This window comes from Sorex fumeus, unplaced genomic scaffold (genome assembly GCF_029834395.1).
Source record: "Sorex fumeus unplaced genomic scaffold, SorFum_2.1 ptg000003l, whole genome shotgun sequence".
NCBI classification, from domain to species: domain Eukaryota; kingdom Metazoa; phylum Chordata; class Mammalia; order Eulipotyphla; family Soricidae; genus Sorex; species Sorex fumeus.
Window position 1 is genome coordinate 17796032 of NW_026606060.1, and position 23702 is coordinate 17819733.

General features: G+C 38.3%; 1 protein-coding gene and 1 pseudogene across 1 annotated transcript in view; both read left to right on the forward strand.

Annotated features, from left to right (window-relative positions):
- The window catches only part of DNAH6 (dynein axonemal heavy chain 6), a 211933-nt gene that overhangs the window by 123236 nt on the left and 64995 nt on the right, over window positions 1–23702 (forward strand). Inside the window, exons 43-56 of the mRNA XM_056115431.1 lie at window positions 1146–1292; window positions 2444–2517; window positions 4261–4415; window positions 6344–6575; window positions 8644–8796; window positions 10904–11044; window positions 13621–13863; window positions 15098–15265; window positions 15812–16047; window positions 17467–17728; window positions 19937–20060; window positions 20792–20988; window positions 21930–22133; window positions 23194–23319. Of these exons, the coding sequence (XP_055971406.1) occupies window positions 1146–1292; window positions 2444–2517; window positions 4261–4415; window positions 6344–6575; window positions 8644–8796; window positions 10904–11044; window positions 13621–13863; window positions 15098–15265; window positions 15812–16047; window positions 17467–17728; window positions 19937–20060; window positions 20792–20988; window positions 21930–22133; window positions 23194–23319 (2462 nt within the window). The remainder of the gene's footprint in view (window positions 1–1145; window positions 1293–2443; window positions 2518–4260; window positions 4416–6343; window positions 6576–8643; window positions 8797–10903; window positions 11045–13620; window positions 13864–15097; window positions 15266–15811; window positions 16048–17466; window positions 17729–19936; window positions 20061–20791; window positions 20989–21929; window positions 22134–23193; window positions 23320–23702) is intronic.
- Window positions 6713–7345, forward strand: LOC130028016 (SET domain-containing protein 9-like; annotated as a pseudogene).

The window sequence follows — 23702 nt, forward strand, 5'->3', positions numbered from 1 at the left end:
TTAGCTATCTAGTTAGACTTCTTAAATTCTGCACATCTGGGATGAAATTCTTGAATTTATCTCTCCCCTCAGTCTGTATGCTCCTACCTCAGTTAAAGGGACTGCAGTTATTTTGTCAGCACAAGACCCTTGGAGCATCCTTGATTGTTCTTATTACTGGATAATTTCATTAAAAAATTCTGATAAACTTCAAAATGTATGTCCCAAAAATACCATTTCTCACTACTCCATTCATTCCCAGTCAGCCCCACTACCATCCCTCACCAGTATCTATCTCTGTGTCTCTCTCCTCTTCTCTCTCTCCTCCCCTCTCCTCTCTCTCTCTCTCTCTCTCTCTCAGGCTCTCTCTCCAATTGCCCCCTATTCCACCTCTCCCCTTTCCACTATCCTTTTCTCCCCACCCACTCATCTTTTTCTCTTTCCCACCCCTTGCCTCACTTCTCCATGCCCTCTTCTGTTTCACTAATGTCTAAAACCCACCTTCACCCTCTTTGCAGCCAACAGTATACTCCTGCCCTTGAGACTGAGTCTCTTTATGATCTCAACCCTGATGTCTTCCAGTCTCACCTTCTCTCACTTTCCCCTCTACTGATGTCATTTCCTTACTGCTTCTAAAAAGGAGCCTGCCCAGGGGTTTCTTATACTGCTTCTATGTCCTTAACTAACTCATAAACAGGACTCACTTTTTCTGCCCATGTGTCACATCCCCAGTAAAACCTTTTCCTTTATAGAAGAAGTTCCATTCGTAGTACTACCTGAAATTATATCCTAGATATTCATCTTTAAGTGTGTGTTTATCTCTCTTCCTTCCAATGGGTTGTTGTTGCTACAAGGACACTGTGTAGTTCAGCACTGGACTCCTTGATCTTATACCATATCTGAAAACTGAATGGATGGGTAGATGTGTGGATGGATGGATGGATAGATGGATGAGTGTATGAATGGATAGGTGGGTGGAGGGATGGATATATATCATAGAATGTCATAAGTGGGGGGTGACCTTTCTTTGCATAATCCAGACCAAGTCCTCATGTTATTTTTACACTACATTGGAATTAAGGGTTTTTCCTTAATTCCTAGATATTAACTGTTCCTAGATATGTCACAATTTTAGACTTCTACTATTTTCTTTGTCTTAAAAAAAGGCATCCTCCAATGTGACTCAGGAACAATAAGAGAAGAAATTCAGATATTTAGACTCTTCTGCCATGAATGTCAAAGAGTCTTCCATGACCGTTTGATTAACAATGAAGATAAGCAGTATTTTCATGTTATTCTGACAGAAATGGCTAGTAAGTATCATGTTTATTTAGTTGTTCTTTTTTTCAATCAAACAGGAATTTTAATTTCTATAAAGGAAAATTTAAATGCGCTTATTTAGAATAAAGCAAAATGAAGTTTAATTTTCATGAGTAAAATATTTTTCCTTCAATGATTAAAATTATATGAAATATTAAGAAAATAGCTATTGGGGCCAGAGTAATAATACAGCAGATAATCCTTGCCTTGCACATGGCCAACCCAGGTTTGATCCCATCAAAATATATGGTCCCCCTAGTCCACCAGGAGTGATATCTGAGCACAGAACCAGGAGTAAGTTCTGAGTACTGCCAAGCATGTCTCCACACACATACACCACACACACACAAAGAACCACCAAAAGGAAAAATATTTTATTGAAATTCAACAAAAGTTAATATTTTAATTTGTATTAACCTTAAATAGACTAGAAAAATAAAAGAAACAGCATATTGTATATTGGGCATGTTGGTGGTATAGAGGTGAGATATATGAATGTATCTAAACCACAAAGCCAACAGCACTGTAAGGATGAGACCCAGCCTACAGTAACCAAACTGAAAACTGAGCCTGCCAGGGAGGCAGACTGAGGATTTGGGGGGAACGGACGAATATTGCTGAAGGGAAGACTGGTGATGGGATTGGCAACAACATTGTATGCCTGAAACTCTGTTAGGAACAACTTTGTAAATCTTCATTTTTTTAAGTATGAATAAGACATTTAATAAGATACCATTTATAAGATATTGTTACTATCTTATTGTTAAGAGTAGATATTTAATGAGACACGTATTAATATTTTTCAGAACATCTAAAATCTGGGGGATTGTTAACAAAACTAAAGTATGGTTTTGTTAGCATGGCTTTTTTGTTTGTTCTTGGCCACACCTGTGGTACTCAGAAGTTACTCCTGGCTCTGAACTCAGGAATCACTCCTAGTGGACTCAGGAGACCATATGGGGTGCCAGAGATCATACCCGGGTCAGCTGTACGCAAAACAAGTGCCCTACTTACTATACTGTCACTCTAGATCCACATTTTATTCATTCTAATTAAGACTTCTAAGTCATAGTTGATAATATTCTTCATGTTTTGTCCTAAAATACTGCATTAAACTTATCATATTAAAATTAATTTTTAATAGATAAACATTTTGGAATTTCAATTGGACAGGAATATTTTTTGAATAAGCCCATCATATTTGGAGATTTCATAAAGGCAAGTATATTTCATTGACCCAACTACATTTGAAGTATTAACACATTTGCTGTTCTCTAGATTTGGTTCAGATTCTACAAGAACTCTATATTTGTGAATATTAAAGATTTATCTGTGAATATTAAAAATCTAGGTCAGGTACTCAGAAACTATGAAGCACAGGTCAATCAATTCCTATTTTGTAATCAAAGATTGTTAAGAGCTTAAGCTACACCTACCTATTTGACTGTGTTCTGTTTAGATGTGCATTTTCTTTTGCATTTCAAGGCAAAGTGGAATAGTATCACACAGAGACTCTTTGATCTACAACACCTAAAATATTTTAAAACTACTCCTTTGGTGAAAAAGATTGCTGACTCCTACAATCATTTTGATAAGTTTGAACTGGGGAACAATGAGGGTACTCCATGTGGAAGAAAACAAAAAAGTTTCTCTTAACTCAGGACTAAAATCCCTTTTCTTGTTCATTGTGTAACTATTCAATCTCTGCTTAATGCTTTCATTAATGAGAAGTTCAATATCAGTAATGTCGTCTTCATTTCAGGGCAGTTCTTAATTAGTATCAAAATTTGTCTTCTACTAAGCACTTCAAGTCTGTCTCCCTTCCAGTAGCACCTATATACATGGACCCTATTTTTACTTCTAGATCTGCCTAGAAAATGCCTTTCGTTTAACCATACTGCCTATGTTGACAAATGCAATTTTTAAACAAACTTTTCTTCTCTTTGGGTATAATGCTTCTCCTTTGTCCAAGAGGGGAGAGTCCATGTCTGTTATATTCACCATAAGTCCCCAGCTTTCTACACTGAATTAGGAATACTGCAGTCTTTTCTGATGCAATGCCAGTTAAATAAACTGTTAAACAATATATGTCTGTAATACCTCATGACTATGGTAACCTCTGACAGTAGAAAGTGTGAATAATTTATATGAAATACGGTTTTATTGAAATGTATTATTAAAAGCAAAGTCTAAAGTTGGTTTTCAGATAGTGCAAGTTTATTTCCTGTATATTTCTAATGATACTATCATAAACTATTATTATCATTAATATCTAGTGATATTATCTAGTGATATGATATTAATGCCTAGTTGTGCTATTGATTTTTATTATTAGAGAATAGAGCAAAGAATATGAACAGTTGGACTCTTCTTTTATACTGCCTATATGTATTATAATCAAAGCTTCCACATGAAAATGCCCCAAGAAGTTTTTATAGCAATTAAAATATATCATTATTATATTCATCATACAATACAAAATTTCATTCTCAATGATTTTATATGTCTACTGTATGAAAAATGTCTATAATTCTGGCTTGACTTTTATGATCATAGAAGTCTTTTATGTAACAATATTCTATACATTTATCTTTGATATCATTGGCCTAAGAGCAAACATGTGAAACCAGAGCATAATATAATAAGAAAAATGTTTAAGCTATATCTGAATTCTAGTGTAGAATATACTGAAAATAATCATTGGTAGTTCAATACCACTTAAAAGAAGTTAAATGAAGTTTTTTAGTTATTCATGAAATTTTTAATATCTTTATTTCCATTTCCTTGTTTGTATAACCCTGCTATTATAAGCCATATAAATTATTAAGTAACAATATAAATTAATATTTCTTCTCCTTAAATTGATGCATTTTATTTGTTTGTGCTCAAGTGTGCATAGGTGTGTATATTTATATTTCAGCATGATACAGTTTGCTTCTTCTTCCATAAATTATCTTATAGTTTGGAGCAGATAAGAGTGATCGGATTTATGAAGACTTGCCTGATCTAGAGAAAATTGCAAATGTTCTTCAGGACTATCTTGATGATTATAACCTTGTAAATCCCAAAGAAGTAAAGTTGGTGTTCTTTCAAGATGCTATAGAACATGTTTCAAGGTATAGTCTATTAATAGTGTAATGATCATACTTTTTAAACTAAAAGGTAAGAGTTAATTTATGCAAAATTCTGTTAACAGAATTTACTAGAATACTAGACTGACAAAGCTCTATTAGCAAATCTAGCTACAATATAAATGTTTTGATAAATTTTTAAAAAGTATGGCATGAATATCTTTCTGTGAAATCTCAGAAATAACTATTTTTGTTAAAAATCAAGATTAAGTTTATTTTAAATATCTTGTCTTAATACCTCCCTAAAAAAGAAGGTCTGAGCTGGTTGCAGAGAAACAGGGACAATATGACAAAGTTGGCATGTCTAAAGAAAAAGGAGGTTCAATTTTCTTGGAAACTTATTAAATTCAGGGGTCATAAATTCATCTGTTTGTGAGCCCCACACTGTCACAAGTCTCCTTTGAGACATCCATGGTACACGTGGATCTAGACTGTCCATTTTGAAGAAATGTGTATCTTGTTGAACTATTCTTTTTGGTAGGATGCTAGTCACTAGAGGTTATTTTATTTACTTGTGATGAAACTATAATTTTCATAGGATATTATGAAATTTTAGAAATTAAGATTCACGCCTCTATACACATATAATTCTGAGCAGTCCTGCCGCTGAAGTTCCAGTGCCAACCCACCACCAAAAGTCCATGTTTGCTCATTCTTTCCACTCCTCCTCTCCTTCCCTCTAATAACAACAGAGTTTTCTTTGAGTCCAGGAGTTAATATTTGTTGTTTTCTGCCAAATCGTTTTCCTTAAGCTATTCATGTGCCACATATGAATGAAATCATCTAGTAATTATATTTCACTTCCTTATTCCACTTAGCATAGTCACCTCAAATTCCATCCTTTTTGTCCCCATGGACCTGACTTTATCTGTTTATTTGCAAGATCTTATTTCATCAGATACACCACTGCTTTTTCATTCCATCACCTATTGAGGACATCTAGGTTGATTCCATTTATTGTCTGTTGTGAATAATATGGTTGTGAACATAGGAATGCCAGTGTCCTTTACAATTAGTGCTTTCATAGCCTTTGGGCTTCATACTATATTTCTTACCAAGGATAGTTATTGCTGTACCATATGGTTTTTCTATTTTTAAGAGAATGTCCATACTGTTTTCCATAGAAGCTGTACTAATTTACACTCCCACCAGGAGTTGTTTTATCTCTACAGCCTCTCCAATACTATTGTTTCTGATCTTTTATTTCTAACAATTTATCAATATCTTCAGAGTAAATCCATTACTAATTATTCCTATTGCTCTCTGCCCCTGAGCTGGTGTCTTTTACTTGGGCCCGTATTTTTTAATGCTTGCTCATTCTTATCAGTAGAGAGCAAGGCTTCCTAATAGACATTTCAGGACTCTCCTGAGTGGTGTTTGGAGGCTCAGGGCTATTCTTTGTGATTCTTACCCAACCAGGTGGAGTTTTAATGCTAGGGCCCCAGGATGTGGTGCTGCTTCGCTCCATATTACACGGGCCACCTTAGGGGTACCACGGGGTCTCTAGGTGCAAACTTAGCAGTGCTTCAGAACATCAGGTCTGCTCCTGGAAGTGCTCTGGGGACCATATAATGTGGGGATAGAGCCAGGGTGGCCACCTGCAAGGCATGCACCTAACCCCTGTATTATAACTACAGTCCAAGATCAGCCAGGGTTCTAACAAAATCATCCACTGTTTAGAAAAGGAAACAATTGTTACTTTCCTCTAAATTTGCAGAAATTTGCAGAACCACAATCAATACCCTAAAATACCCTCAAAGCCTATGATTTTATCTGTGACCCTCAGTCAACCTCTGCCTTTTTCCTGTGCCTTACACCCAGAGGTGATGTTCCACTGTCCCCAGGCCGTGGAAGGGCCTCTGAAGATAAGTCACATCTGTATATGGGAAATTTTCTCCACTTTGCTTTCACAGGATTGTTCGCATGATTCGTCAGGAAAGAGGCAATGCCCTGCTCGTCGGAGTAGGAGGCACGGGAAAGCAATCTCTTACAAGACTTGCGGCTCATATATGTGGTTACAAATGCTTGCAGATTGAACCAAGCCGCGGATATAATTATGAAAGTTTTCATGAAGATCTGAGGAAATTATACAGACTGGCTGGTGTGGAAGAAAAGAATATGGTTTTCCTCTTCACAGACACCCAGGTACCTAATCAGATAGCCCAGGAGTAAGAAAAGTCCAAGTGTTCAATCATCTGTGTACTTTGACTGATTGTTACATGACTCCAAAATTCATTCCCTAAGGAAAACACATCTTTTGGATTTTCTCAAAAATATTTTATATGTGTCTCTGTGCTAATGGCACCTGCAGAGGCACCTGCAGCTATAGTGGCGCTATTATAGGTAACTCTTCACACCTTGGATGGTGCTGAACTGTAATCTGCAATCCTGGACATAGTGTGTTGGAAGTATGACCCAATATTCTTCCAGTCCATTGTAAACCCACTTATATTTACCTACCCAGATGGTAGTATTCATCAATAAAAATGACAAAGGAATATCAAAAGTTGTGTATAGATCTTGCAATGGGAGACATCCACTTGTCCTTTTAAAATGAGTATATGGCTAATATCAGAAATTCATAACCCCCTGACTTTAGGACAATATGCCAAGCATTGTTCAAATGGCAGAGCAGCTGATGTCTGTTACAGGAAATTTGATGTGCCTCCAGTTTTCCCTGTGGTACTGAAGTAGTAGCTTCCGATGCCTACAACTATGACAAGCAGAGATTGCTTCTGTGTGTTGTTCTTGCTGCACTCAGGGATATCAAACAAGAGCTTTTTCCAAACTACTATGCCATTGGCACCTACTTCTCAATTGGAAATTCAGTACTCAGCTCTGAAATTAGTTATAAATATTTTTTGTTAATCATTTCTCTGAGTTCCACCCATCACTATCACCCCGTTGTTCTTTGATTTGCTCTAGCGGGCACCAGTAACGTCTCCATTCATCCCTGTTACGTGCTATTGTAGCCCAACGGCATATTGAGGGCTCTTTCAGAGTCAGGGGAATGAGGACCCTCATTGTTACTGTTTTTGGCATATTGAGTATGCCACAGGTAGCTTGCCAGGCTCTGCGTGTGGGCGAGATACTCCCGGTAGTTTGCCAGGCTCTTTGAGAGGGATGGAGGCTTTGGGGGCAGCCTCTAATCGCCTTTACAGGTGTTTCAGTCAGGCATATACGTGGACAGGATACTCTCAGTATCCTGCCGGGTTCTCTGAGAGTGAGAACTAGAGAAAAAGAGGTCGTGAGGCCGCAAATGCAACCCGCGTGCTTCCAGGAGCTTGGTTTAATAGTCTCTGGATCCTGGCTGTTGATGGGATTACACAGCAGTTGGCGGTGTAACTGTCTAGCTACTGGAAGATGGGGGATCTGGGTGGAGGAGACCCAGTCCTGAACCGAGCAGGCTTGAAGATCTCAGCCCGGGGTCCTGTACACCTGGGTTCCTCTGCCGTGAAACCGCATCTATGGCAGTATCCAGAGACTATAAAACCAAGCTCCTGGAAGAGAACAACACAGTCTTCTGCCCCCGGACTTGGCTGTCCTCACCAGGGCCCCTTGGAGGAGGGCGGGTTGAGTTTCCTTCTCCACCCCAAGCAGAGCCCTGGCAGCTGAAGACCTCTGGGACCCAGCCATAGCCATGCTGAGACCACTCTCCTCATGCTCGGACGAGCCTCATGCATGAAGGAACCAGCAGAGGAACCCAGGTGTGCGGGACCCGGGGCTGAGATCTCCAAGCATGCTCGGTTCACAACTGGGCCTCCTCCACCCAGATCCCCTATCTTCCAGAGTTCCACCTATAAAGCAAATATTTTGAAACCTAATTGAAGTGGTTCTGTTTTTAAATATCATTATATTTATTTCAGTTCCATGATAAAATTTGCTTCATTGTAATTCCAATTTAATTGGCTTCTACCTAAATACAGTGTAGCTTATTAAATTAAAATCTGTGAGAATATTGGTAATCAAAAAACAGAAGAGAAATTTGTATAACATATAAGATATTTTAGCTCAATTTTTTTTGTGTATGTCGTGTAAAAGCATTTTAATTTTATGTAATCCCATGTATTTGCTTTCATTTTTGTTATCTTTCCCTCGGAATAAAATCATTACAAACTCTGAGGTCCATCCTGGAGAATTCTACCTAAGTCATCCTCAGAGTACTTTTTGAAATCTTGGGTGAGTTATAAGGATCACTCTGCTTTCTCTACAGATAGTAGTGGAAGAGTTCTTAGAAGATATAAATAATATCCTGAACTCAGGTGAAGTTCCTAATTTATTTGAAAAGGATGAACTGGAGCAAGTTTTAGCAGGCACCAGACCAAAAGCAAAAGAAATAGGAATTTCCGAGGGCAGTAGAGATGAGGTAGGATATGTCGGAATGGTAACATGGCTTTGTAAAATAAAACATGTCTTGGCCTTATTTTCTAGCAATTCACAAATCCCCATGGGTGGAATTTTTTAAATATGATTAATTTCTTTTGTAGTATATACCATCATTTTTCTGTCCAGTCATCTGTTCTTGGACACTTGGATTGTTTCTGTATTTTTGCTATTGGGTCAGGGAGATAGTACAGCAGGTAAGGTGCTTTTCTTGCACACATCCACCCCACGTTCAGTCCTTAACCTACATCTGGTCCTCTGAGCAGCACTAGATATGATGCCTGAGCATAGAGCCAGGAGTAAACCCTGAGTACCACTGAGTGTAACATATATATATATATATATATATACACATATGTATATATAATATATATATAAATTTTTCTGTTTGCCAAGGCTTATAGATATGTGCAGAAGGGTCGTCAGCTAAAAAAAATGTAAGAAAAACTTGTCTTTTAGGGCAACATAGATACATTGGAAGACCAAAGAAAGGCATTCCAGACTCAAATCCTTGGATGGTATGAAATGCACACTCAACATCAGTGGTCAAGAGAGCTGCTACTTTGGGGCTGGTGCTGAAGCAATAGCACAGTGGGTAGGGCGTTTGCCTTGCACGCAGCTGACCTGGGTTCAATTCCCAGCATCCCATATGGTCCCCCGAGCACCACCAGGAGTAATTCCTGAGTGAAAAGCCAAGAGTAACACCTGTGCATAGCCAGGTGTGACCCAAAAAAGAGCAAAAAAAAAAAAGAGAGAGAAAGAGAGAGAGCTACTACTTTTACCACCGAATCCCTGCAGGGCCAGGTGCCAGTGCATGGCTGCTTCTGCTGCCATCTCCAAAGCCATGAAATCCCTGCATGCCAGAAACTGACTGAAATAAGGATCCAAGATTAGAGAGCATGGCACGGCTGCCACGTTCTGCAGCTCCAAATGTAGCCTGTACCTAGGCTCTCTCCCTCAGCTATTCTTTACTCCAAACAAAACTTCTAAATAAACACCTCTCTATCTCCTTTACTCAAGGGATCTTTTTAAATATAGTAGTAATGAGGGGAGGGGTCCTACATCACATCCACAACTCAGGTTGCAATAACACCCAAAAAATTCCATTCTTAGATGCCGGAGCGATAGCACAGTGGGTAGGGCATTTGCCTTGCACGCAGCCGACCCATGTTCGATCCTTGGCATCCTATATGGTCTCTCAGCACCTCCAGGAGTAATTCCTGATTGAGAAGCCAGGATTACCCCTGAGCATCACTGGGTGTATCACTTGTATCACTTGCCATCAGTTATTCATTGATTTGCTCGAACAGGCGCCAGTAACGTATCCATTCATCCCTGTTGCGTAATAGTGTATCCCAATGGCATCTGCTCGCTCCAGGAACATGAGGAGACTCAAATTGTTTGTCCCGGGTTTTTGATGAAGTCTGACCATCTTGTAGGTGGGCGGCCATGCGTCCTTTTGACGTCCCATGGAATCCAGTCAGTAACAGCTCTAGTCCAGCGGTCATCTTTAAATCACATTATGTGTCTGGCCCATCTGATTTTTGACATCTTGGCAAACAAAACAGCGTCCCTGATTCTTGATTGTCGATGGAGAGCATAGCTCTTTCATTCCTCTTTGGGATACCTGAATAGCGTTCTTGTCCTGGATTAACCCTGAGCATCACTGATTATGACCCAAAAAGAAAAAAAAATCCAATTTTAGGGCTGAAGCAATAGCCCAGCAAGCTACTGAAAGTATCTTGCCCGCACAGCAAAGCCTGACAAGCTACCCATGACGTATTTGATATGACAAACACAGTAACAAGTCTCACAATGTTACTGTGCCTGCTCGAGCAAATCGATGAACAATGGGAGGACAGTGACGGTGACAGAGTTCTTAAATGGAATAAAACAAAGGGTTTGTAAGGGGTATTAGAACAGATGTAGAACAAAAAATTGACAAAGATGCAACACTAACTTTTTTCTATGGTATTATTCTTCTTGATACTCATTTATCAAAACTGGTAGATTTAGATACTTATTTTCAACACTTTTTCATTGCTGCTTCCTCCTTATTTTTAATTGAATGATACCTTTCTTAATACCAGGTGTTTCAGTTCTTCATCAACAAAGTTCGTCAGAATCTGCACATTGTTCTATGCATGAGCCCAGTTGGGGACGCCTTTCGCTCCCGGTGTCGTATGTTTCCCTCCCTTGTGAACTGCTGCACTATTGATTGGTTTGTTCAGGTGGGTGACATCACAGGACATTTCTTTGAGTATCTGCATTTGCTTGACTTTAAAGGGGTCACACACTAACCAAGAATAAATCAAGTGTGCTTTCATTAGCTTTAAAGTCCTCAAATAACTTGCTCATATGTAAGATATTGCAGTGACAGTTATTGAACTAAAGGAAAACCATTTTTGAAGGGAAAGACGTTCATTCAATTGGGCAATATAGAAGTTACCAGTGATCTTGACAGTCCTGCTTCAGTACAGTGATGGGGTGGGGGGGGGGGGCGTAGAAGGTTTAAGAAAGAAAAGGGGTGAAGAATCAGAAATACATGTGTAGGCAACTCTTTTAAGGAGTTTTACCCCAAAGGAACACCAACAGTGGCTAAAGGGGTTAATGAGAACAAGAAAGAAGTCTTTTTAGTGGGAAACATACAGTGTCCTTTGTAATGTTGGGAATGATCCAGGAAAGCTTGATGTTGTCACAGCCAATTTAAGCATTGTTGGATCAATAGCACTGAGCAGGCAATAAGGAACTGGACTGAGTCTTTAGTGAAGGCCCTGACCTGGGCAAGGCACAGACCCAGCATACCTAGAGTAATAAGAAAGAAGAGTAGATGAACAGACATGGTGACAGGAAGGAAAAGAAGTGAGAGTTCATTGAAATTTTGGTTTCATAAAATCTATGTTTTTTAGTAAAATGGGGAGTTTGTTCTATAGCTGCAAATGAGTAAGAAAGAGGACTTGGTAGAAGTTGGAGGAATAGTATTGAATATAAAATAATCATCTTGGAATGTATGAAGGAATTTATTGGGGAAAATATAGGAGCATTTCTAGGCTACACTAGGATCTCATTGAAACTAGTTGTCCTGAATACAACAGAGTTGTATTTGACTAAGGGTCAAGCGACTGCAAAAAAATACAGAATGTTCTCACTTATCTGTAATGTATAGAATAACAGGACAAGGTAATGCAAAGTATTTAAAAGGGGGATACATAGAGCACTTTGAATTGTATAGGGAGGTAAAAAGGTAGGGAGAAGAGACCTTGGAGACATTGGCAGTGTAGAGTTGTGGTGAATCTCTATATCTGAACTACAAAATGAACAAAACTGAATGCATGAGATCCAAATACTACAACTGAACTTAAAAATGTGTCTGTCAAGGAGGCAGGCTGTGGTGGGAAGGAAACTGGGACTATTGGTAGAAGGAAGTTGGCACCAATTATGGGATTGTTGTTCATTATTCAAAGTTATTCAACTATGAATAACTTTGTAAATCATGGTGATTCTATAAAATTTTTTAAAAAGCAACAAAGATGTTGAGTCAAATAGGATAGTAATTATAATAGTAAATATGAAGACTCTAATCACACTGAATTGTCCCAGGTAAGTTTTTCAGGTTAAGATCTCTGGAGCATTCTCAGGGGGGCAGGGGGGAGGGTGAGTCCCAGTCCTACGGAGATACCTAGAGTCCCATCCACACCTGACAATCCTCTGGCCTATAAATTGACCAGTTTCACAGCTCCATGACTAATCTCAAAGAGAGACCAAGCTATTGGGTCATCCCAGCTCCACAGTTCCTGAGGCATGAGGCTGACAGCCCAGTAGGAGCACTGCAAATTAGATAAGAAAATTGCGTTGAAGTCCACTAAGCTTAATGAGCAAAAACAATGACACATAAGGTTCAACCAGGACCAACCAGCTCAGTAAATCCTCAGACAATGACATTAGTAACACCATTGTGAGGCAATAAGGTAAAAATTTTTTGTGCCTGATAAGGGGGCAGGCTAGAGGGTGAGTGGGAAACTGGGGATATTGATGGAAGGAAGGTCACACTGGTGGTCGTATTGGTGTTGGTACATTGAGTACCTGAAACTAATGTATTATGAACAACTTTGTAAATAACATTGTTAAAAGTTTCAAACATGGAAGAAGCATGCTGAGAGTAGACTATAGACCAAACATGATTGTACCCATTGCCTCTTTTGCAAATCACAACACCCAATAAGAGAGAGAGAACAAAAGGGAATGTCCTGCCACGGAGGCAGGGTGGGATGGGGGGTATGGGGGGGGTGGGAGGGATACTGAGATTCGTGGTAGTGGGAAATGGGCACTGGTGGAGGGATGGGTATTTGATCATTGTATGGTTGAGACCCAAGCACAAAAATTTGTAAGTCTGCAACTGTACCTCATGATGTCTCACTAATAAAAAAATAAATAAATAAAAAATAAAAATTTAAAAAAATAGACCTGGAGTCCAAAATGATTGATAAATAGAATATGGACATGAGGTCCTAGCAATGCATTTATATTTGCCATATAGTCATCATCAATAATTTTAATAAATAGAGTAATATGGAACAAGTTTTACATACCTGACATTGTGCTAGAAACAGCAAATACAGGTCTCCATCTAAGGAACTCAGACATTCAGTTCACTAAGCATCATAAACATATATAAGAGTTTAACTATTCATGAGGTAAAAAGGACAAGGCACAATAGAGTTACAGAGAAAAATATGCTTTTCTTAACTGCTCAATTGTATGTTATTAAAGTGAACAATAGATTTTCATATTATTCCTTTATTTATAGTGGCCCAGAGAAGCACTTCTTTCTGTATCACAGACATTTTTTTCAAATATTGGGGCTGTAAGTGAAGAAATGAAGGAAAAGCTTTCTCTCATGTGTGTAAATGTTCACATGAGCGTCTCCGTGATGGCAGATCAATATTATGCAGAGCTGCGGAGACGATACTACACAACACCCACATCCTACTTGGAACTGATCCAGCTCTACCTATCTATGCTGAGTGAAAAAAGGAAGCAATTGATTTCAGTAAGTTTAATATCATTTTTTATGCTTCTTTATTTTTATTTATATTTGTACTTTTGCAGTGGGTGTGGTAAAATTAAACCTCTAAAACTTCTAAACATTTAAATTCTTGTAAATGACTGTTATCTCAACTTGGGAAAAAAATAGGTTATGGTGGGCCCTACCCAATATGATTGATGCTCTTGTAAGAGAAAATTCCCATATTGATAAAAGCTAGATTGGAGTGATAAAGATGTAAGCCAAGGATTGAAAGTAACTTTCAATTTGGGAATGAGCAAGAAACCGTTCTATAGTAAATCACAGAGGGAGCCAATTCTAAGAATAACAGCCCACATCACGGCCTCTGAGTCTTGGAGGAAGGTCTGTCGACACCCTGATTTCAAGACCACTAGCCTCCAGAACTGTGAGAAGATAAACTTCTGTTATTGATCCCAAAGCCAGTCTGTGATTTTTTAAGGAAATCCTGGATTCATGAACTTTACATATCTACACTTTATGTGAAATACCTAGCTCACCTTCAACTTCTTGCTTGTACAAGTGATAATATCCCCGCATACATAATTCCTATAAAACTCTTAAACCAAGATAAATATATGAGGGATAAAATTATTGGGCCACATATAATTATTTATATACTTAATTTAAATATTAGTAGACAACAAATCATAGAGGGAGATATATATATATATATGATATATATATAGGGCTGGAGCAATAGCAAAGCAAGTAGGGCATTTGCCTTGCATGCGGCCAACCCAGTCCACCCAAGTTCGATTCCTCTGCCCCTCTTGAATAGCCCGGCAAGCTACCGAGAGTATCTCACCTGCACGGCAAAGCCTGGCAAGCTACTCGTGACGTATTCGATATGCCAAACACAGTAACAACAAGTCTCACAATGTTACTGGGTCCACTCGAGCAAATCGATGAACAGGAGGACAGTGACAGTATATATATATATATATATATATATATATATATATATATATATCCTGGAGAGCCCAGCAAGCTACCGAGAGTATCCTGCCCGCATGGCAGGGACAGGGGACATGGACCTAAACTCACCATGGTGAAAGTCATTTTCACATTCTAAAATACTTTTACTTAAAGTTTTATGTATCACAATTTCAAGTATCTCAAATTAATTCTTAAAATGTGAAATTCAAATACAGGACAAAAAGATGCCAGTAAATTTGTGTTTATGATACCTTCTATAATAGATATTTTCATTGTCACCTAGGCACGTGATCGGGTAAAGAATGGTCTCACCAAGCTATTAGAAACAAATGTACTAGTAGACAAAATGAAAATAGATCTGTCAGATTTAGAACCTGTTCTTTTGGCAAAATCACAAGATGTTGAAGCTTTGATGGATAAACTGGCAGTAGATCAAGAAAATGCAGATCAGGTATGACACGTTGTTTGACAGTGTGGTAAGAAAACTGATTACCAGCTGATCCTTTACATGCAATAACATATATTAATTTTTTTGAATTTTATATACTATTAAAATCATTAAGTGATAGATGAACTTAGCAATACTCTGAAGTTGTAAACACTCTCCCTTCTATAAATCCAACTGGTTTTCTCTTTGAGAATGATGAACCTAGTGAATGGAACAGAGAGAGTTGTGAGAAAAGAGCTACCTATGAATATGAAACAGCTAGTATAGTCTAATGATGAGCCTTATTAATTATTATTATTTATTAGAATAATTTTATTTTTAATAATAGAATTGTTTATTTTATTATAATTGCTCAAATAATGTCTTCATTCTTGTAGTAGCAAGAGATAAAGTCAACAAAGAAAAGCATAATATACAATATATCTAATCATCTTTCATACTGGTCTAATCCAAAGGAAAAAATATTATGATTTATTCCTATTTACTTTATCTTTAAACATTAAAATTCAAATAAGGAAACAACACAAAGAACTGTGTTTCACTCATTAGGTCCGTAGTGTTGTACAAGAAGATGAAGCAACAGCAAAAGTAAAAGCTGAAGAAACCCAAGCAATAGCTGATGACGCTCAAAGAGACCTCGAAGAAGCTTTGCCCGCACTCGATGCTGCCAATAAAGCTCTGGATTCCTTAGACAAAGCAGATATAGCGGAAATCAGAGTCTTTACAAAGCCTCCAGATATGGTCATGACTGTTATGGAAGCCATTTCCATTCTCCTGAACGCCAAGTAAGTAATTCAGAATCCATTTCCAAACCACCTGTGGTGTTTCTCAGCCATTTTTTTCCCCACTTCACTCCCATGCCTTCTTTCTCTTCCCTTTCTCAACCAGTCATTTGGTCCTACAACAAATTGACTCAACATTTTTTTAACCAACATTTTATCCTAGACTGTAGAATATATAAAGTTCTACACAAGACATGTATAGTCTACTGGGTAAATATTAAAAATAATAACTTCAAGACGTGAAAGTTGCTGAGTATTGATGGCCAAGAAAAGCACCCATGTTCAGCAGGGAAGGTGTGAGCAGGACTTTGAGAGGCATTGCTGCTAGCATGAGAGGAGGACCTTTGCAGGTTCACATAGTTTTGATGCTTACAGAATGGAAGCAGGCTGGGCAGGAGTGTGGTGATTCCTGCAACAAGAAAGGTTCTATATTTCCAGCTTTCAGGCCACAACCAAGTAGTACTTGGGGGTTGCTCCCAGCTCTGTGCTTAGGGGACCAGGCCTCCTACTTGCATTCAGCGCATTGAGTTCTCTCTCCAGTCTAAGATATTAAACTTGGTGCTAAAATGTTCCGATTTCAGCTCAGAGATACATTGATTTCTAACTTTCCTAGTAATACCTTTTTGGAGTTTGTTTTGGTTTGGGGCCACACCCAGTGGTGCTTAGGGATTACTCCTGACTCTTGCACTCGAATATCTTTCCTCATGAGCTCTTGGAACCTTAAAGAGTGCTGGAGATTGAGTCCAGGTCAGTGCATGCAAAGCAAGCACCTTACCCACTGTGCTGTGGCTCCAGCCCTAGTGATATAATTTTATTTTAATAAAACTTCTAAGGTACTTTCCTATGTAAATCTTGTCAAAATGAGAATAAAGGACCCAGGGCACCCTCATGCTAGGCTTTCCTACTTTACCTCCAGCCAGCACTTCAGTGGGACATTGCAGCGTAAGGGTCCTGCTTAGCACAGAGACAGCCCCAGCAAGAGGGAACTGAGAACCAGATTTCCACATGAGAAAGGCCAACCTTGCAAAAGTTTGCAAGAAGCAAATAAGAATAAGAGAAATAAAGCCAATTAAGTGATTGTAGCTTCTTGGCAAGAACCTTTAAGGATCTAAATTCATGTAAATGAGAAAAAATGTGAGTACTTAGGGATTTTTTTTTACATAAGGCTTCTTTCTATAATGTATCACATTTCTAGGATTGTATGGTTTTAGAATTCTTCTTACAACCTCAAACAAGTGGTTAATTGTATAGAACATGGATATCCAATTCCCTGTCTTTCCATGTAATTAGATTCACTCAAATTACAGTATCAAGATTAAAACTACCCATGAATTAGGATACCAATTTAAAATCTTGATAAGAATACATTGTTTCAATCTTTTATCGCTTTCTTACCAGGATATTATCATATTTGTCTTGCAGGCCTGATTGGCAAACAGCAAAGCAACTTCTTGGTGACTCTAATTTTCTAAGAAGACTTTTAGAATATGATAAGGAAAACATAAAGCCTCAAATACTGGCAAAACTCCAAAAGTATATTAACAATCCTGATTTTTTACCTGAAAAGGTAGAAAAAGTGTCCAAAGCTTGTAAATCCATGTGTATGTGGGTGAGAGCAATGGATTTGTACTCACGGGTGATCAAAGAAGTTGAACCAAAGAGACAAAAACTCCGTGCAGCCCAGGTACATTTATCTGTGTTGTGGCATCTTATATAATTAAAAGCCACAATCATTAATCATCCAAGTGGCACCTTTAAAGCAACAGTGCTTTTGAAAATTAGTTCTTGTAAGATGAAGGTGTGCCTTTGGGGCAAAATGTCTGAATCTTGAAGTGATGACAGTAAGTGAAAAAAGGAAGGAAGTGAAAGGCAATATTGGATTGTTTTGCTCATGTGTGGAATATGAATAACTGACATGTGAACTGGCAAGAAATAACTCACCTAACTTCTAGACTCGTGACAACTGTGATGTCCCCAGAGAGAAGGAGAAGGGTAGGTGGGAGGAATGAGCAGAGGTGTCTGTTTGGTGATGAGATGGTTGGCAACTGGAACTTTTGGGTGATTAGAGTGGTGAGAACTGAATATACAAAGGTATGTAACTAAACCCCTAAAATTCCATGATAATGTAAACCAATGATAAATCAATTTAAAAACTTAATTTTTAAAAGGCAATCAAAATTTAAAAGACATCAAAGATAAATAATCTTTGTTATAAAAAAATAATAGCTGGTTTGAGGAACAACTCAAAAGACTGGCACCCATGCCTGGCACACACGAGTCCCAGGTTCCGTTCCCAGCATCACATGTCCCTACCCAGCACCTCCACATGAAGACCTGGTGGCCCCCACACCACTGGACCAGAGCACCACTGCATCACAGGCCAGGTACAGCTGGAGTGGCCCCCAAGGCTTCTGATTGCTGCTGGAGGCCACTCTGATTCCTCCTCACAAATACAGTTGGCAAAGGTTTTTTTTGTTTTGTTTTGTTTTTTTATAAATGACTCCTAATATCAGCCCTCTTTTAACATAAAGTGAGAATCTACCTCATTGTATTTGTATCATTAGACCTTTTTGTTTCTAACATGCCTTTAGCTCTAACGCCCATGTCTATTTCCAGAGGCTAAATACTCTCATATTTAATAGGTTTGTTTGAAGTTCTAAAAACCATCTTCATTCACATTCCAGTGTGAGATCACAAGAAAAGTGAAGAATAATTATTTAAAAGGACAAGAATCTGAAAGGCCCATGGGCTAGAGAGCAAGGGTTGACAGGTTGACTTTTTCTGTAAAAGTTCAGATAATTATGCAACTACATGGTGTAATTGTGTACACCAAGACCATAAATGTCAACACCATTTAAATACCATTTAACTATAGTGACATTTTTGACATTATTTTGTGCCTTTTGAGGGGACGGTCTTGGGAGCTATTTAGGTAACTGGGGACAGTGATAGGAAAGATCACACTGGTGGTGGGATTGGTGTTGGAACATTGAATGCCAAAAAAACTGTATTATGAACAACTTGGTAAACTACAGTGTTTAAATAAAGTTTAAAAAATAAAGAATATAAGATCCCAGGTTAAATAAATAAATATTTTAATAAATCTAAACGTTCCCCAAATTCATATAGTAATATTTTTTTTGGATCATACCCGGTTATGCTCAGGCCTTACTCCTAGCTCTATGATCAGTGATCATTCACTGGTACCAGGGATTAAATCAAGGTCAACTACATGCAAGACTAATGCTTTACTCCTCTACTAGTCTCCACATCCCCAGCTAATAAATGTTTTAAACTTTCTGGCTATGTGATCTCTATTTTGACTTCTCAACTCGACAGCACAAAAACATGATTCATACCTAAATAAGCAAGGTTATGTTCCAGTATAACTTTCTTTATAAACAATGAAATTCTAATTTCATAGGTAGTACATATCATGAAGTGGCATTCTTCTTTTTAATCCACTTAAAAATGTAAAACCATTTTTTGTCAAAAAACAAACAAAATAAACAGGTTATCTTTGGCCTGCAAGACCAGACTGTAGTCCTCTACTCTAGAAAACTGATTAGGAAAGGTTATTTTTCACTATCGTATGAACATTTCATGTATTTTGTCATTTAAGTTAATATTCAATTATAGTGACTAATTTATCCCAAATACTTGGTCTATCTATTTCTCTATTTCTTCTATGATATATTTTGTTTGAATTCATTTTGTTTGATTCTGTTTGTTTCTTTTCTCATGTTTTACTCTATTTTTATTTAGTTTTAACTTTATATATAATCCCAAAATACTTTAAGGGAATCGTAAATACTATTTCTAGTCATTAATAATTGAGATAACTTAACCATCTTTGGAGCCTACTCTTAAACACTTAATCTGATTTTATTAGGCAGAACTTGATATAACAATGGCTACTCTGAAAGAAAAGCAACAATTATTAAGAAAAGTAGAACTTCAGATACAGGCTTTACAAGAAGAATTTGAAAAAGGTGTGAATGAGAAAGAAAGTCTGGGTAAGTAACTCACAAGTTTTACTTTGGTCAGAAAATGCCTGATGTTCAAAAGTAGAAAGAGTTTTCAATCAGACTTTTACTTTCACTCAATGTGTATATGTATTTCAGTCAGGTGTACTACATTGGCCCTGTAGCACTGTCCTGTAGGACTGTCCTCCTATTGTTCATCGATTTGCTCGAGTGGGCCCAGTAACATCTCTATTGTGAGACTTGTTACTGTGTTTGGCATATCGAATACGTCACAGGTAGCTTGCCAGGCTTTGCCATGCAGGTGAGATACTCTGGGTAGCTTTCCAGGCTCTCTGAGAGGGGCGGAGCAATCAAACTCGGGTTGGCTGTGTCGGCCGCATGCAAGGCAAACACCCTATCTGCTGTGCTATCGCTACTTTGGCCCTGTAGTGTAAAATTAGAAGGATTGCATATATTCGATTCCTATACCTTAATAAGGCTTTTTACAAGGCCTTGGGTTCAATTTCTAGAAAAACACATGCTTGCATACACACACACACACACACACACACACACACACACACACACACACCTAAAAAATAAGTGAACCCTTTGCTTGGAAGAAGCATACTTGGACTTGGTTTTCATATGAAAAATAATGTTTAATCAGTGTGAGGTTTCATCAGGATATACTGGCAACATGAGCTAAATAATACTAATTCTGGTATACTTCTTACATTTAAAAAAAATATTGAATACCTAACCTGTCTTTACATTTTTAGCAAAGGTTATGGCCCTGACAAAAGCACGTCTAACACGTGCTGGGAAGCTAACAGCTGCACTAGGAGATGAGCAAGTTCGGTGGGAAGAAAGCATCCAGAAATCTGAGGAGGAGATAGGGAACATTGTTGGGAATGTGTTCATCGCAGCAGCATGTGTTGCCTACTATGGGGCCTTTACAGCCAAGTATAGGCAAAAGGTGAGCTCACTTGCTTCCTCTAAGGAGTGGTAAGAGGCAGCTGAAAGTGGTAGGATAGAGTGGGGAGAATTTCTCTGAGTTTAGGTGGAAGCTCTCCACTGTGAAGGAAATGGATTTATACCTCACCCAACACCCCATCTCCCCTATGGGTCAACGATGTTTATCCCTCAACTTTCCTTGACACATTCCTCCCATTCCTTTCCTGCCTCTAGAATCAATTCATGGCTTACTTATACAAGAACCCCAGGGAAACAAAAAGCACAGAGTGTCCCTTCCCCTCCCCTTGTGAACAGAAGTGGTACCTAAAATTAACCTGGATGAAGTGTTCTGAAACTGTAACTAAGGTTTTGCAAAGGGAAATACCAGAAAACTAAATTACTGGGAGAGGTTTTTCAAGCCGTTTGTGAAAAATTCTTTCTTCCTGACATTGGGCTTGTTGTTGAGTTTTGAAATCTAGTCAGCATGGGACTCACAGATTAACTCGCAGGTTATCTGGTACCAAGTGAGCAATAATACCAGTGATGCATTGGGAAAATAGAGAGTTCTCTATTGTACACAATTATCACCCAGTGAAGGGGACAGTATATTTGATCCCCCTGTCCCAAATCTATTATATGGAGTAGAGTCACACCCATCATCATTGTGAGTATCCCAAACTTCAGGTGCTTCCAGACCCTTCCAAGAGGTGGGACACCCTAATTTCAAACTACTGTGACAGCTCTTGTCATTTATGAATGAGACAGCAGAGTAACATCCCTGCACCTCAGCCTTGAGAGTGTAATCTAGGACCCCAATCTCCTGACTTTCAGTCTACTTCCATGTCCTTTGCACTGAAGTCAAATGACTGGAGGAGACTAGAGAGTCTTGTTACTGTGACACTCTCTGTGTATCCTTGTTTATGGGTATTCATGTGTCTATCAAGCAAACTTTTCTTTCTGCAGCTCATAGAGTATTGGATCGAGGGCTGTCAGGAACTGGATATCCCAATCGATACTTCCTTCAGTCTTATAAACATTCTTGGAGATCCCTATGAAATACGACAGTGGAATACTGATGGGCTGCCCCGTGACCTTATATCAACAGAAAATGGCATTTTGGTTACTCAGGGGAGACGGTGGCCTTTGATGATTGATCCCCAAGATCAGGTGTGTAACAAACACTTCAGATAAAAAGCTGCCTATAAACTCTTCTTAACATTATGTTTTCTATTACAAGCTCTAAGAGTGGACTTTGAATTATAGGTCCTTGGAAAGTTAGACATAGCAGGGAGTTAGAGATCTTCTAGTGGGGTTAGAGAGATAGTACATTGGTAGGGTGTTTGCTTTGCATGTACCCAACCCAAGTTTGATCCCAGCATCTGATATGATCCCCTGAGAACTGCCAGAATAATTCCTGAGCACAGAGCCAGGAGTAAGTCCTGAGCAAAGTTTGGTGTGGCCAGAAAAAAGAAAGCTTTCTGTGTAAAAAGTTTAAGTACCTATGCACTTGATTTTGATTTATTTTTAGATAAACATAGCACTGTCTGCACTGTCCTCCCATTGGTCCTCAAGCAGGCCCAGTAACATCTCCATTGTGAGACATATTGTTACTGTGTTTGGAATATCAAATACGTCACGGGTAGCTTTTCAGGCTTTGTCGTGCGGGTGAGATAATGTTGGTAGCTTGCCAGGCCCTCCAAGAGGAATCTATGTTTAATAAACATAGATTTTCTGATTTTCATGGGAGCAAATCTTTATTCCTTCATAACCCTTTGTTTCTAAAAGGTTTGAGGAGTCCAAGTGAATTCAGGCATGATATGATGAAGTTTAGGTTAAACTTCCCTGAACTTACAGAATTCTTTTACATAATTCCTAGGTCCAAAGATTAAAATTATAGTACATGGAATTTGGGGAAAAGAGCTTTGTGGAAACAGGAAATTCAAGTTTGAATAAAGTCTGGAATTTTAATCCTAGGTTTTTAATCCTGAATTTTCTTTACTTGATTTAGAACCGAATCAAAGGAAGAAACCAAATATTGGGAATTTTTAGTTGCACTTGGGAGTGACATTTTAATTTTATCTTTTTCAATTTTTTTTCAAAAAATTTCTAGGTTGACCAAATTTTTTAATTTTAAGTTTGGAACAGTATTTTTTAATTGACTACAGAGTCTTTCACTTTCTAGTTATGCCTAAAATTCTAAACTGTAAACTATGCTTTTTTCATACAGGCAAACCGTTGGATAAGGAACAAGGAAAGCAAAAATGGTTTAAAGATCATTAAGCTTACAGATAGTAATTTCTTACGCATACTTGAAAATTCCATCCGAATTGGACTACCTGTTTTACTGGAAGAGGTTTGCTGTTCACTTTCTTTCTCCTGAGAGTTCGGAACTTACAGATCAGATCTGGATTTCCATACAGGCCACATCTATGTCAAGTTAGTGGTCCCGGTCAGATCCATTTTCAAATTCTTAATCAATTGCTTTCCCCTTAAAGACTGACATCTATTAGGGAAGAAATCTATAGATTGATTAATTTTTTATTTTTCCAGACGTTTTTCTGGTGTAAAATGGGCTCTGTTTTCTGACACTATTGATTCTCAGACTCTTTTGCTTTTAATAGTTAGGTGCCCTGGAGATTCAACTCAGTAGTACTATCAGACTTCCCAGGAGGGATAGCACAGTGGGTAGGGAGTTCATCTTGCACGCAGCCGACCCAAGTTCAATTCCTCTGCCCC